The 15,881-nt window shown below is 42.9% G+C and overlaps 1 protein-coding gene across 1 annotated transcript in view; it reads left to right on the top strand.

The window, feature by feature from the left end:
• LOC139580309 (vesicle transport protein SFT2A-like) overlaps nucleotides 1–15,663 on the top strand; it is a 54,063-nt gene extending 38,400 nt beyond the window's left edge. The window contains exons 7-8 of the mRNA XM_071408850.1: nucleotides 7,238–7,267; nucleotides 14,526–15,663. Coding sequence (XP_071264951.1) covers nucleotides 7,238–7,267; nucleotides 14,526–14,565 — 70 coding nt within the window. The 3' untranslated portion in view covers nucleotides 14,566–15,663. The remainder of the gene's footprint in view (nucleotides 1–7,237; nucleotides 7,268–14,525) is intronic.
• The last annotated feature ends 218 nt before the right edge of the window (nucleotides 15,664–15,881 follow it).

Here is a 15,881-nt window from a genome sequence, read left to right as displayed (position 1 = left end):
TAACAGCCCCAGGGGAATATCAGCCATTTTACATGTCTAACAGCCCCAGGGGAATATCAGCCATTTTACATGTCTAACAGTCCCAGGGGAATATCAGTCATTATACATGTCTAACAGTCCCAGGGAATATCAGCCATTTTACATGTCTAACAATCCCAGGGAATATCAGTCATTTTACATGTCTAACAGTCCCAGGGGAATATCAGTCATTATACATGTCTAACAGTCCCAGGGGAATATCAGTCATTTCACATGTCTAACAGTCCCAGGGGAATATCAGTCATTTTACATGTCTAACAGTCCCAGGGGAATATCAGTCATTTTACATGTCTAACAGCCCCAGGGGAATATCAGTCATTTTACATGCCTAACAGTCCCAGGGGAATATCAGTCATTTTACATGTCTAACAGCCCCAGGGGAATATCAGTCATTATACATGTCTAACAGCCCCAGGGGAATATCAGTCATTTTACATGTCTAACAGCCCCAGGGAATATCAGTCATTTTACATGTCTAACAGTCCCAGGGGAATATCAGTCATTTTACATGTCTAACAGTCCCAGGGAATATCAGTCATTTTACATGTCTAACAGTCCCAGGGGAATATCAGTCATTATACATGTCTAACAGTCCCAGGGGAATATCAGTCATTTCACATGTCTAACAGTCCCAGGGGAATATCAGTCATTTTACATGTCTAACAGCCCCCGGGGAATATCAGTCATTTTACATGTCTAACAGTCCCAGGGAATATCAGTCATTTTACATGTCTAACAGCCCCAGGGGAATATCAGTCATTTTACATGTCTAACAGTCCCAGGGAATATCAGTCATTTTACATGTCTAACAGTCCCAGGGAATATCAGTCATTTTACATGTCTAACAGTCCCAGGGGAATATCAGTCATTTTACATGTCTAACAGTCCCAGGGGAATATCAGTCATTATACATGTCTAACAGCCCCAGGGGAATATCAGTCATTATACATGTCTAACAGCCCCAGGGGAATATCAGTCATTTTACATGTCTAACAGTCCCAGGGGAATATCAGTCATTTTACATGTCTAACAGTCCCAGGGGAATATCAGTCATTTTACATGTCTAACAGTCCCAGGGGAATATCAGTCATTTTACATGTCTAACAGTCCCAGGGGAATATCAGTCATTTTACATGTCTAACAGTCCCAGGGGAATATCAGTCATTTTACATGTCTAACAGTCCCAGGGGAATATCAGTCATTTTACATGTCTAACAGTCCCAGGGGAATATCAGTCATTTTACATGTCTAACAGTCCCAGGGGAATATCAGTCATTTTACATGTCTAACAGTCCCAGGGGAATATAAGTCATTTTACATGTCTAACAGTCCCAGGGGAATATCAGTCATTTTACATGTCTAACAGTCCCAGGGGAATATCAGTCATTTTACATGTCTAACAGTCCCAGGGGAATATCAGTCATTTTACATGTCTAACAGCCCCAGGGGAATATCAGTCATTTTACATGTCTAACAGCCCCAGGGGAATATCAGTCATTTTACATGTCTAACAGTCCCAGGGAATATCAGTCATTTTACATGTCTAACAGCCCCAGGGGAATATCAGTCATTTTACATGTCTAACAGCCCCAGGGAATATCAGTCATTTTACATGTCTAACAGCCCCAGGGGAATATCAGTCATTATACATGTCTAACAGTCCCAGGGGAATATCAGTCATTTTACATGTCTAACAGTCCCAGGGGAATATCAGTCATTATACATGTCTAACAGTCCCAGGGGAATATCAGTCATTTTACATGTCTAACAGTCCCAGGGGAATATCAGTCATTATACATGTCTAACAGTCCCAGGGGAATATCAGTCATTTTACATGCCTAACAGTCCCAGGGGAATATCAGCCATTTTACATGTCTAACAGTCCCAGGGGAATATCAGTCATTATACATGTCTAACAGTCCCAGGGGAATATCAGTCATTTTACATGTCTAACAGTCCCAGGGAATATCAGTCATTTTACATGTCTAACAGTCCCAGGGGAATATCAGTCATTATACATGTCTAACAGTCCCAGGGGAATATCAGTCATTTTACATGCCTAACAGTCCCAGGGGAATATCAGTCATTTTACATGTCTAACAGCCCCAGGGGAATATCAGTCATTTTACATGTCTAACAGCCCCAGGGGAATATCAGTCATTTTACATGTCTAACAGCCCCAGGGAATATCAGTCATTTTACATGTCTAACAGTCCCAGGGGAATATCAGTCATTTTACATGTCTAACAGTCCCAGGGAATATCAGTCATTTTACATGTCTAACAGTCCCAGGGGAATATCAGTCATTTTACATGTCTAACAGCCCCCAGGGAATATCAGTCATTTTACATGTCTAACAGTCCCAGGGGAATATCAGTCATTTTACATGTCTAACAGTCCCAGGGGAATATCAGTCATTTTACATGTCTAACAGCCCCAGGGGAATATCAGTCATTTTACATGTCTAACAGTCCCAGGGAATATCAGTCATTTTACATGTCTAACAGTCCCAGGGGAATATCAGTCGTTTTACATGTCTAACAGTCCCAGGGAATATCAGTCATTTTACATGTCTAACAGTCCCAGGGGAATATCAGTCATTTTACATGTCTAACAGCCCCAGGGGAATATCAGTCATTTTACATGTCTAACAGCCCCCAGGGGAATATCAGTCATTTTACATGTCTAACAGCCCCCAGGGGAATATCAGTCATTTTACATGTCTAACAGCCCCCAGGGGAATATGTCATTTTACATGTCTAACAGTCCCAGGGGAATATCAGTCATTTTACATGTCTAACAGTCCCAGGGGAATATCAGTCATTTTACATGTCTAACAGTCCCAGGGGAATATCAGTCATTATACATGTCTAACAGTCCCAGGGGAATATCAGTCGTTTTACATGTCTAACAGCCCCAGGGGAATATCAGTCATTTTACATGTCTAACAGTCCCAGGGGAATATCAGTCATTTTACATGTCTAACAGTCCCAGGGGAATATCAGTCATTTTACATGTCTAACAGTCCCAGGGAATATCAGCCATTTTACATGTCTAACAGCCCCAGGGGAATATCAGTCATTTTACATGTCTAACAGTCCCAGGGAATATCAGTCATTTTACATGTCTAACAGTCCCAGGGAATATCAGTCATTTTACATGTCTAACAGTCCCAGGGGGAATATCAGTCATTTTACATGTCTAACAGTCCCAGGGGAATATCAGTCATTTTACATGTCTAACAGTCCCAGGGGAATATCAGTCATTTTACATGTCTAACAGTCCCAGGGGGAATATCAGTCATTTTACATGTCTAACAGTCCCAGGGAATATCAGTCATTTTACATGTCTAACAGCCCCAGGGGAATATCAGTCATTTTACATGTCTAACAGTCCCAGGGAATATCAGTCATTTTACATGTCTAACAGTCCCAGGGGGAATATCAGTCATTTTACATGTCTAACAGTCCCAGGGGAATATCAGTCATTTTACATCTCTAACAGTCCCAGGGAATATCAGTCATTTTACATGTCTAACAGTCCCAGGGGAATATCAGTCATTTTACATGTCTAACAGTCCCAGGGAATATCAGTCATTTTACATGTCTAACAGTCCCAGGGGAATATCAGGAGCCTAGTGACAGTCTGTAGATGTGCCCAGCTTCACACGGTGACCAACACGAGGTCGGCACTTTGTTCCTGATCTTGCACATCTGCGCGGGATCTTCAGCATTCAAATTCTACAATGGCTTTCGCAATATTAGGTTTTATGAGTTGGGTGACAAGCAATGTTGTGATTTTTTTTTTAATTTGCGCTTTTTTGAAAATTGTGTTTTTACTGGAATGAAAGTAAGCAAATGTGGCCTGTACTCTCATCTGGCTATAGCCTGCCTGCTGAAAGAGGGCTTACAATTTATTTTTTACGTTTGTTCAGGTTCACCATCATCAGCAATGGTTTTGCTTTAAACAATCAGTGTACAGTATATGATCATTTAAATAAACAGGCTTTAACTTGATCGTTTCATAACGAGGAATCACTTTTGCGAGACGCACTGTTAAAGTGGGAGGAAGAAAAAGAAGCTCACTTTAAAAAAAAAAAAAAAAACTATGTTTTTATGGATCTACTGACAAGATGCTTGTCTCTACGCCCCCTAACAATGGCCGTCGTTGTCCACAAAGCGGGGTTTTTTTGCTCAAAGTTGCCCGGGGTGTCATGGGTCCAACTTATACTCGTAACAACCTAAGCATTAAGAAACTTTGATTTATAAACCTCACGGAGCAAATAAGCCACTCCATTTTATTTGTTGTTGACCAGATTCGACACTCATTGACCTCCTATATTAAGGGTCCATTCTAAATCAAAACTAATTTCACTCATATATTATTTAGTATATGTAAAGACCAGATTAAATTAAGAATAGTCTGATGGGTGACAATATTAGCCTGTCATTTGTGATTGATATCTTATCACCTGTGAATGATGCCCAGCTTGTGTGCAGTATGGCAAATCATAGTCGCACACCTCATGTAGCCTAGTCCATATGCCTGTATGTTTTGATAAGGTTTGTATCACAACTAAAGTGGCCAAATTAACTTCTTAAAATGAAGCGCATTAATCCGCTTTACAACTGGTTTAGAGCCTAACTGGCATACATAGGTGGCGTGAAGTTTGGGGAAGATAATTTTCACAATAAAAAAAAATTACAAAAAATAAAAACGCACCTTTTTTGTAATAAAGCACTACTTGTATAATCACATTTGCAGTCACTTTTGAGAGTGCTGTTTTCCAGCGAAACATTTGTGCTTACTGCGTATTGCTGCACTTATAATGTGAAGAAATTGCCTAATTTACTTTATCAATATTTTTAAGCTAAACGTTCTGATCTGTTGCATCAGTCTCATTTGCTTTTTAAAAGTGTTTTTTTTGATGTGCAGTGGTTGTATTAACTTGGGCTCTTTCGCTTCCCACAACTGTCCCAGACTACAGTATGTTTGGAATAGTTATTTATTGCACAGAAGGACAAGTTGACCAATAGAATAGGTTAACTTTTGTACTATGGGCGATTAGTAGATTAACGTAGACTAGTGTTTCTGCTGTTCGTTACTCGTCTTGTTGGCTGACAAAGGAAATTTTAGACGGGTTCTTCTAATGTATTTGATATACGCCTTGGAATTCAATTAGAAGGATGCGCGCAGTTGCGTCTGTCTTCACTTGTAGCCTACTTCTTAGCTGAGACGCCTGGTTAGAAGTCACCTGATCACGTGACAGGCATTGGCTGATAAGAACTAAGATATCTGAGCGAGCCATGTGAGTGAGAGGTGCTTCGGAGCACAGCGATTGGCAGCCAAGAGAAGGGAATTTTTATAATTATTATTTTCAGCCCAAGGGCACAACGGCCACTTTGGCCGCAAAAGGCATGGATCTTCTTTTAGGGGGGGGTGGGGGGGTTTATTTACGGCCACACAAAGGGGATGCTGCCTTAGTACATTTGCATGATGTCATAACATCACCACACACCTACGCTGTATTCTATTAGTCACTTACCACCTGACTGCTATTCACTTGATGTGCGTTGAGAGCAAGAGTTGACTTGGCTCAAGCTGACTGAGTCACTGGGCATGTGCTAAATCCAGTGGCGAACGTCCTAAGTGGTTAAACACTCGAGACGTAGCCACTCTGTTGTACCTGCGTGTCCTAGATACAACCTGACTGGCAGGATCGTTGACTCTTATCCTCTTTGGAGTTGAACTCAGCCACGACAGAGTAGAAGACCAGCTGCTACTATCTTATTGCTCTAACTTAACCTATATTCTACAGTTTCATCGACATTTTATGTACAATTTGGTCGTCATAAGAATGTTTTATTTTTTTTGTTTACAGACCAAATATTTATTTTATAGATGAAGCAATGTTATTATAGGATATGCTGTGATATTCTTATCAGGAGGAGATGGGGATAGTTGGACAGAGGTGTTATACTTCATTAGGTCGATGGTCTTCTCAATACTACTCTGATTAGGATATCAGTGTATAGTCTCTCAGCTGGACAGACACACTCGCGCTGTGTTGTGTAGTCTCTCAGCTGGACAGACACGCGCGTTGTGTAGTCTCTCAGCTGGACAGACACTCACGCGCTGTGTTGTGTAGTCTCTCAGCTGGACAGACACTCACGCTCTGTGTTGTGTAGTCTCTCAGCTGGACAGACACTCACGCTCTGTGTTGTGTAGTCTCTCAGCTGGACAGACACTCACGCGCTGTGTTGTGTAGTCTCTCAGCTGGACAGACACTCACGCTCTGTGTTGTGTAGTCTCTCAGCTGGACAGACACTCCCGCTGTGTTGTGTAGTCTCTCAGCTGGACAGACACGCTCGCTGTGTAGGTTACCTGATACTATACCTGTATATTATAAAATAGGTTACCTGATACTATACCTGTATATTATAATATAGGTTACCTGATACTATACCTGTATATTATAATATAGGTTACCTGATACTATACCTGTATAATATAGGTTACCTGATACTATACCTGTATAATATAGGTTACCTGATACTATACCTGTATATTGTAATATAGGTTACCTGATACTATACCTGTATATTATAATATAGGTTACCTGTATATTATAATATAGGTTACCTGATACTATACCTGTATAATATAGGTTACCTGATACTATACCTGTATAATATAGGTTACCTGATACTATACCTGTATAATATAGGTTACCTGATACTATACCTGTATATTATAGGTTACCTGATACTATACCTGTATATTATAGGTTACCTGATACTATACCTGTATATTATAGGTTACCTGATACTATACCTGTATATTATAGGTTACCTGATACTATACCTGTATATTATAGGTTACCTGATACTATACTATACCTGTATATTATAGGTTACCTGATACTATACCTGTATATTGTAATATAGGCTACCTGATACTATACCTGTATATTGTAATATAGGCTACCTGATACTATACCTGTATATTGTAATATAGGTTACCTGATACTATACCTGTATATTATAATATAGGTTACCTGATACTATACCTGTATATTATAATATAGGTTACCTGATACTATACCTGTATATTGTAATATAGGTTACCTGATACTATACCTGTATAGTACACCTGTATGGTATATACTCACTCTTTCCCCCCTTGTTTTCTCTTTCAGGTACAGCATCTCTTATATTCCATTTGCCAGGTAAGAGAATTATGTTTCAAACTACGGTACATGAACCCTTTTGTGGATCCAGTTAGTTTAACTAACTTAACCTAATGAGTTTAACTAACTTAACCTAATGAGTTTAACTAACTTAACCTAATGAGTTTAACTAACTTAACCTAATGAGTTTAACTAACTTAACCTTATCTGGTGTGATTTGTGGAACCCAGTGCCTTGACCGCCACCACCCTGTGCCCAATGGGCAAGGTTTGGATCATGGGGGGGGGGGGGGAGTTGTTACTTATTTACTTTGTTATATACAAGTGTTGTATAAATTAACTGATATACAGCCTGTATTGGGCCTATAGGAATTCTAGCTGCTTTTGAAGCACATGTTATGCCCTAGAAACTGACATGTAACACTAAAGACGTTTTAGTTCATTATAAAAGCCTAAAATGTTGATCCGAATATCTGTCATTGAAATTAGGTTTCTACATTGTGTAAAAAGCACTATTTTCCTATTGAGTTACATTGAAAATTGTACACTGTAAAAATGTCAGGTTTGTGTCTATGTCGTGCAAGAGATCTGTCGTTCGTTCATTCGTATGATCGACTTCCTGAGGAGAATGTCCTTTCTTTCTCTGCCTCCAGATGTGTGAATATACTGCTAAAGTTACCCGTTTGTTAACATTAAAATAACAAGCCGTTTTTCGAACGGCCCACGGCGTGGTTTATGAATGTAAAATACGGTCCCGGCGGATCCGCTATCGGAAGATAAAAATGGGTCAGATCTTTTAGTCTGGTCGGGCTAGAAGGAAGCCGCTGTAGTAATGGTCCAACCAATGGCGCTATCGAATCTGCACTCACTTCTTTCTCCAGGACACTGGGAAATAACAACGGTACAGCGACGCTTTATCATTACTACAGCTATTATCTGGGAGAGGTTTGTGTGGTCGCACGGGGCTCCCGAAATAAAACGATCGGTCGCACGGGGCTCCCGAAATAAAACGATCGATCTCACAGCAAAATATTATGATGCAGCACTTTAGGGGCCTGGGTTCTATGTTCTTCTGGTGTGTGTGTGGGTTCTATGTTCTTCTGGTGTGTGTGATTTCAGTGGTCCAGTTGGTACATTCTTGAGTTGACACAAACCTCATGGACAAGGTTAAAGGTCAACTGCCCCTTAGGCCGTTTAAAAACAGAGAAGTTGGTTCTAAGGGTTCATTGATATGAGTCGGCAGCATTTATTCTAGTGTCAAAATTGACTACAAAAGTGGAAATAGGATAAGTTGGCCATGAAGTGTGTTTTGTCATGACTTACTGGGAGGGTATGGGTTACCATCATGCCCAGGGCCCACTAATACGAGAGAATCAGCTGTGCGTGCTCTATCCAATCAGAGCAGTCCGAACCTCCAGACAGGCAGACAGACCTGCCCATTGTACGCAGCGCTTCAGACTTGTTTACATAAGACAACGCTCAGCCAATGTTATGTTAAAATAACGCTTGGCCCTAAGCCCTTTAATGGAGGGGCCACTTGCTGATGTGTTTGATACTGTCAATCACTGGAGTCTGCCACAAATTAGAATTTAAGATGATCAGAGCGCAATTGTATCCCAACTGCAACTTGTCAATATTCCAAAATCCATTCACGAGCATCTTGTGTCCTCCCTGCGACCTGAGTAGGAACATAATTTCCCATGAAACACTGCCAGACACACACGCACACTGGTAATAGTTAGAAAGTTGTAAACGACTAAACGGCACTGAAGCCATTCCTCTTCTCAAGAAAAATCCAAGACACAATGACTACTGCCCTGTAGCACTCGCATCTGTAATCAGGAAGTGCTTCGAGACACAATGACTACTGCCCTGTAGCACTCACATCTGTAATCAGGAAGTGCTTCGAGACACAATGACTACTGCCCTGTAGCACTCACATCTAATCAGGAAGTGCTTTGAGAGGCTGGTTATGGCACACATCATCCCAGACACACTAGACCCACTCCAATTTGCATACCGCCCCAACAGATCCATAGAAGACGCAATCTCAATTGCAAGCAACACTGCCCTCACCCACCTAGACAACAGGAATACCTATATGAGAATACTGTTCATTGACTACAGCTCAGCGTTCAACACCATAGTACCCTCCAAGCTAAGGACCCTGGGACTAAACACCTCCCTCTGCAACTGGAACCTGGACTTCCTGATGGGCCGACACCAGGTGGTGAGGGTAGGCAACATCACCGCCACCACGCTGACGTTCAACACGGGGGCCCCACAGGGGTGTGTGCTTAGTCCCCTCCTACTCCCTGTTCACCCACGACTCCAACACTATCATCAAGTTTGCTGATGGTACGATGGTGATAGGCCTGATCACCGGCAACGATGAGACGGCCTATAGAGAGGTCAGAGACCTGGCAGTTCTGGCAGAACTGGACAACAACCTCTCCCTCAATGTCAGTAAGACCAAGGAGCTGATCGTGGACTACAGGAAACCAAGGGGGCGAGCACGCCCCCATCCACTTCGACAGGGCTGCAGTGGAGCGGGTCGAGAGCTTTAAGTCCCTCTGTGTCCAAATCACTAAGGACTTAAAACGGTCCACTTGCCTCCTGAGTGGCGCAGCGGTATCACGGGGATTTCTATTGGGGAAGCAGTTTTACCATATCTTCGAAATGAGGCCGAATAAGGAATTGCAGTTGCTCTGTCATTATTCCTTAAAATCTCAAAGAGACACACAGATGTTTTATCTTTGAGAGCAGCAGTCGTCCATCTACAAATGGCAGAGTGCCAACTGAACTAAGTGCGCACACACACACACACACACACACACACACACACACACACACACACACACACACACACAGGTCCCTGAATGAAAACATGTATTTATTTACTTCTAAACACCCCGCTGTTTGGTTCCACCATATGTTGCTTAATCCCCTCTAGGATGCTTCCCAAATGGAAGTCTATTCTCTACATCTTGCACTACTTTAGACCAGAGCCCCATGGGCCTCCTTATGGGTCCTGGTCAAAAGTAGTGCACCATATATAGGGAATAGGGTGCCATTTGGGACGCAGACCAAAGCCCTAACCCCACGGAGCTCACCAGACAGAGCCATGCAAATGGCAGCTCACCCTCCCCACCCAGTTTCAGCTGTTGGTTTAATGTTCTCACCCAGCCCGCCCTGCAAATGGTATTGCTCACATGCGCCAAATATAACAGGTGTAGTAGACCTTACCATGAAATGCTTACTTACAAACCCTTAACTCTATTTCTTGAACTGCATTGTTAGTTAAAAAATATTTAATAAATAAACTAAAGTAAAAATAAAAAAACACAAGAAAATGACATAACAATAACAAGACCTATATATACAGGGGGTACCGGTACAGAGTCAATGTGGAGGCTATATACAGGGGGTACCGGTACAGAGTCAATGTGGAGGCTATATACAGGGGTACTGGTACAGAGTCAATGTGGAAGCTATATACAGGGGGTACCGGTACAGAGTCAATGTGCGGGGGGGGTACAGGTTAGTCGAGGTAATTTGAAAAGTGACTATGCATCGATAATAAACAGCGAGCAGTGTAAAAACAAAAGGGGGGGGGGGGGGGGGTCAGCTATTAGTTTGTTCTCACACACCCTTCCCTGCTCCAGGCTTCCAGTTTTTGAAAACTTGCTAATATGTCGGTTTTTTGTTGTTGCATAGTATTCATATTATTATCAGTGATAACCTCCGATTGACCCCCTGCAAGTTGGCTTTTGGGGGATTTTAGTGGTGATTTCTGTCTTGGAATCCCTCTCTCTGAAGGTCAGGGAGGATTAAACACATACAATCTGAGCCCCCCCCCCCCCCCCCTCAGCCCTAAAGGCATGGCTTGTTCAGCCCAGCTGTGTCTGAGTCAAGGATTTCTCTCCCTTTAGTGTGAAGTTTGGGTGAGGCCCCACCCCCTCTAAAAATGTGTCATCTCAAATGGGTGTCCTCCGGCATTCCTCTCTGTACAACACAAAGCTGATGTGAAATATTCCCATATGGAAGAGTAACAGCGTCTACATCTGCCTGTCTCACCTCCCCCACCCCATACCTCGACCCCGCTGACAAGCAGAAGACCCTACCGGTGTAAACGTTTTAAACGACATTTGGGATTGTTAACGTTTCGAGAGAAAAAAAATCTAAAACCGAAGAAGGTTTAAATAAATATAACATTTTTACAAAATTAGAATCACAGTGTCGTTATCACAAAATGACCACTAACCGGTTCCAATCATCATAAAGTGAAAGATACAAACTGAACAAATGCTTTAAAGTTAGGTGGAGATATGCATCTTTTGAAATCCTTCGTCATGGCTATAAAACGCTCCTCACGTCGTCGTCATGGCTATAAAACGCTCCTCACGTCGTCGTCATGGCTATAAAACGCTCCTCACGTCGTCGTCATGGCTATAAAACGCTCCTCACGTCGTCGTCATGGCTATAAAACGCTCCTCACGTCGTCGTCATGGCTATAAAACGCTCCTCACGTCGTCGTCATGGCTATAAAACGCTCCTCACGTCGTCGTCATGGCTATAAAGCCCTCCTCACGTCGTCGTCATGGCTATAAAGCCCTCCTCACGTCGTCGTCATGGCTATAAAACGCTCCTCACGTCGTCGTCATGGCTATAAAACGCTCCTCACGTCGTCGTCATGGCTATAAAGCCCTCCTCACGTCGTCGTCATGGCTATAAAACGCTCCTCACGTCGTCGTCATGGCTATAAAGCCCTCCTCACGTCGTCGTCATGGCTATAAAACGCTCCTCACGTCGTCGTCATGGCTATAAAACGCTCCTCACGTCGTCGTCATGGCTATAAAACGCTCCTCACGTCGTCGTCATGGCTATAAAACGCTCCTCACGTCGTCGTCATGGCTATAAAACGCTCCTCACGTCGTCGTCGTTGCAAGGAAACTAAAAGCTGATTTATCTAACTCAGTCGAGACCAACGGAATTTCCAGAGTTCTCCATCCCTGAGACCGGGTGTGGTAACTCCTATATCTAAAGTTTAGTAATGATGTTAGGCACAGTGGAGATATTTGTAAAAGGGCTTTATAAATGAAAACATAGCAATGTATCAACCTCTGTGACATCACAGAGGGCCAACCAACTTTCTGGTAGAGAATGCGGTGATGAGATCACAGAGGGCCAACCAACTTTCTGGTAGAGAATGCGGTGATGACATCACAGAGGGCCCACCAACTTTCTGGTAGAGAATGTGGTGATGACATCACAGAGGGCCAACCAACTTTCTGGTAGAGAATGCGGTGATGACATCACAGAGGGCCCACCAACTTTCTGGTAGAGAATGCGGTGATGACATCACAGAGGGCCCACCAACTTTCTGGTAGAGAATGCGGTGATGACATCACAGAGGGCCCACCAACTTTCTGGTAGAGAATGCGGTGATGACGTCACAGAGGGCCAACCAACTTTCTGGTAGAGAATGCGGTGATGACATCACAGAGGGCCAACCAACTTTCTGGTAGAGAATGCGGTGATGACATCACAGAGGGCCCACCAACTTTCTGGTAGAGAATGCGGTGATGACATCACAGAGGGCCCACCAACTTTCTGGTAGAGAATGCGGTGATGACATCACAGAGGGCCCACCAACTTTCTGGTAGAGAATGCGGTGATGACGTCACAGAGGGCCAACCAACTTTCTGTTAGAGAATGCGGTGATGACATCACAGAGGGCCAACCAACTTTCTGGTAGAGAATGCGGTGATGACATCACAGAGGGCCCACCAACTTTCTGGTAGAGAATGCGGTGATGACATCACAGAGGGCCAACCAACTTTCTGGTAGAGAATGCGGTGATGTCCCCGGTCGAACCTGCTGCTCTCCCCGTGTCCCCGGTTAAACCTGCTGCTCTCCCCGTGTCCCCGGTCAAACCTGCTGCTCTCCCCGTGTCCCCGGTTAAACCTGCTGCTCTCCCCGTGTCCCCGGTTAAACCTGCTGCTGTCCCCGGTTAAACCTGCTGCTCTCCCCGTGTCCCCGGTCAAACCTGCTGCTCTCCCCGTGTCCCCGGTTAAACCTGCTGCTCTCCCCGTGTCCCCGGTCAAACCTGCTGCTCTCCCCGTGTCCCCGGTCAAACCTGCTGCTCTCCCCGTGTCCCCGGTCAAACCTGCTGCTCTCCCCGTGTCCCCGGTCAAACCTGCTGCTCTCCCCGTGTCCCCGGTCGAACCTGCTGTATCTGCTCTTTCTATATACGACAGCTCAGGGAACTATGGTTGTGTCCTAAACGGCACCCTCTTCCCTAATATAGTGCACTACTTTTGACCAAGGCCCATAGGGTATCCCAAAGGGCTCTGGTCAAAGTTAGTGCGCTTAATAGGGAATAGGGTGCCCTTTGAGACGCACCTTATCTGGGGTATCCTAGAATAGACTTGCACCGGGGTGTCATCATTTCAGTCAATTATCATTTATTTATGTGGTGTGTTTTAGGAAGCCGTTTGTTAAAATAGCAGTCTGTTGCCTCCGGTGTAGAGCCAATAAGGATAGAGGAAAGATGTGTGTGTGTGTATGTGCCTTTATGTGAAGGGGGGTGAGCTCACTGCAAGTCAGAGAAGCAGGAAAGACACCAGTCGTTTCCACCAACACCCTCGTACTTCCTCTCTCTCTCCTCCCTCCATCCCGCCCTCTTTTTAACCTGTACTGGTTCAGCTTCACAGCTCCCTCAGTAGGTGTTGAGGGTGGAGGGCAAGGAAAGTCTGCCTAGCAACACATGGATAGGGGTAGAGAGAGCGGTTGACGGCGAGAAAGAAAGAATGAGGGGGAGGCGGAAGAGGGGGAGAGAGAATTGAGATGGACGAGTGACCTTGTTTTGCTGTTGCTGTGGTGACTGCAGGTTGTGATGCATAATTCCAATATCTGGAGTGGGGCAGGGGCATCACTGAACATGTGCTGCTTTCCCGCCAAAACATAATTAAATATGCATGAGCCACACCTATAACAACAAAAGATGAATCTAATAAAATGCAATCACAATACTGTAAAGTACCTTTCTGGTGATATACAGTAATTGTTATCAAGAAAAGGTAAAATATCTGTGGTGGGTACCAAAAAAATATTTAAAATACTAGAAAGAAATCACTGTGTTATCCACAATTGCTTTCATCATTTATTTTCTTGTTTTTGTTCTTCTGCTTTTCAGGTAAATATAGCCTACTGGATTGTTCATGCAAACACCCTTCATGAAGTCTTGTCATTTATCACCGATTCTCCTAACACTTCTGTGTTCCCTTCTTCTCCAGGGACGCCGTGATGAAGGTCTTCACCAGCTGTCTGAGTTAAGAGAACAGACGTGGGTTCAAACACTATTTGAAATCGGTTTAGCTGGGGCTTGATTGAGCATGCCTGGCGTGATGGAACCAATAGAAAATTGCGGAACTGCAAAACCCCACCCACCTAACACTCCAGGAAAGCTAGAGCAATTTGTCTAGGTATTTGAAAGATTTCGAATTGTATTTAAACCCAGGTCTAATGTTTCCAGACTGTCCACTTTTTCATGTGAAGAGTAGTAATGCAGAGTGGATATATGTAAAATATTTTGTTTTTGGAATTGTGTTTTTCCTTTTTATTTTCTAATATATATTTTCATTGCTGTTTCGTACTATGAATCATTAATATTTCCAATAATTGTGTAACAGTTATCTGAAACTAACGCGTATTCATATTATGCTTACCAGGGTTTGGGGTCAATTCCATTTTAAATGTCTTTAATTCAGGAAGTTGACTAAAACTTCTAATTCTATTGTTCTCATTGAGAAGCATTGACGAGATTTCAGTTTACTTCCTGAATTGACTTGAGTTGAAATGGAATTGACCCTGCTTGATGCTTGTCTGCAAAATCTCATATTTTTACACTCAAATTCTGTCTGTCGTTTTTTAAGTGCTTCCGGTGAAAGTGAGAGGTGAAATTAAAATATTATCCATGAAGATGGGGTCGGGGTCAATTAGATTTAAAGGCAGTCCACTCCAGAAGTGATTTAAATTTCAAATTAAAAAAAATGTAACAACTCTCGAAATAAATAACTTTTACGTTTCAGTTAGTTGCAAAGTTATTCAAATAGATTTACATTAGATACAATAGATATATATTTTTCAATTATTCTATTGAAATTGTAGTTTTTCTGCTTTAAATTTGAACTGACCCCAACCCTGCAAAAATACCAATTTCCTATCTTGTTCTTTCAGAGCAGGTTAAAGCCTATAGACATTTACAATATGATGCCTGTAAATCTGAAAATACAACTCAGTGCCTTACCTTTTCCTGCTTTTGGATTTAGACTTGACAAGAATGGGAAGACTATGTTTTTGATGAATGACATCAACTGTTTTCATTTTTTAAACTGCCCTCCTTTCAGTAAACTAATTTAGTTCACCCTCAAATGTTGGTGGCATGCTTATTATTTTCTAGGAGCAGAGGCGTGTGCACGTGTGTGTGTGTGTGTGTGAGAGATATCAGTTCCTAAAATGCAGAAGCAGACACACATCTGTCTGTGCGCGTGTGCACGTGCACGCATGCTGATGTAAGGGATTCCTTGAAACATAATTGATTCTCCTCAACCCCCATGTGTCTAAGTCAGTGATGTCAGTCATGGGGCTGG

This window comes from Salvelinus alpinus, chromosome 7, assembly GCF_045679555.1.
Source record: "Salvelinus alpinus chromosome 7, SLU_Salpinus.1, whole genome shotgun sequence".
NCBI classification, from domain to species: domain Eukaryota; kingdom Metazoa; phylum Chordata; class Actinopteri; order Salmoniformes; family Salmonidae; genus Salvelinus; species Salvelinus alpinus.
Note: the sequence above shows the minus strand (reverse complement) of the source record. Positions and strands in the feature narration are given on the sequence as shown.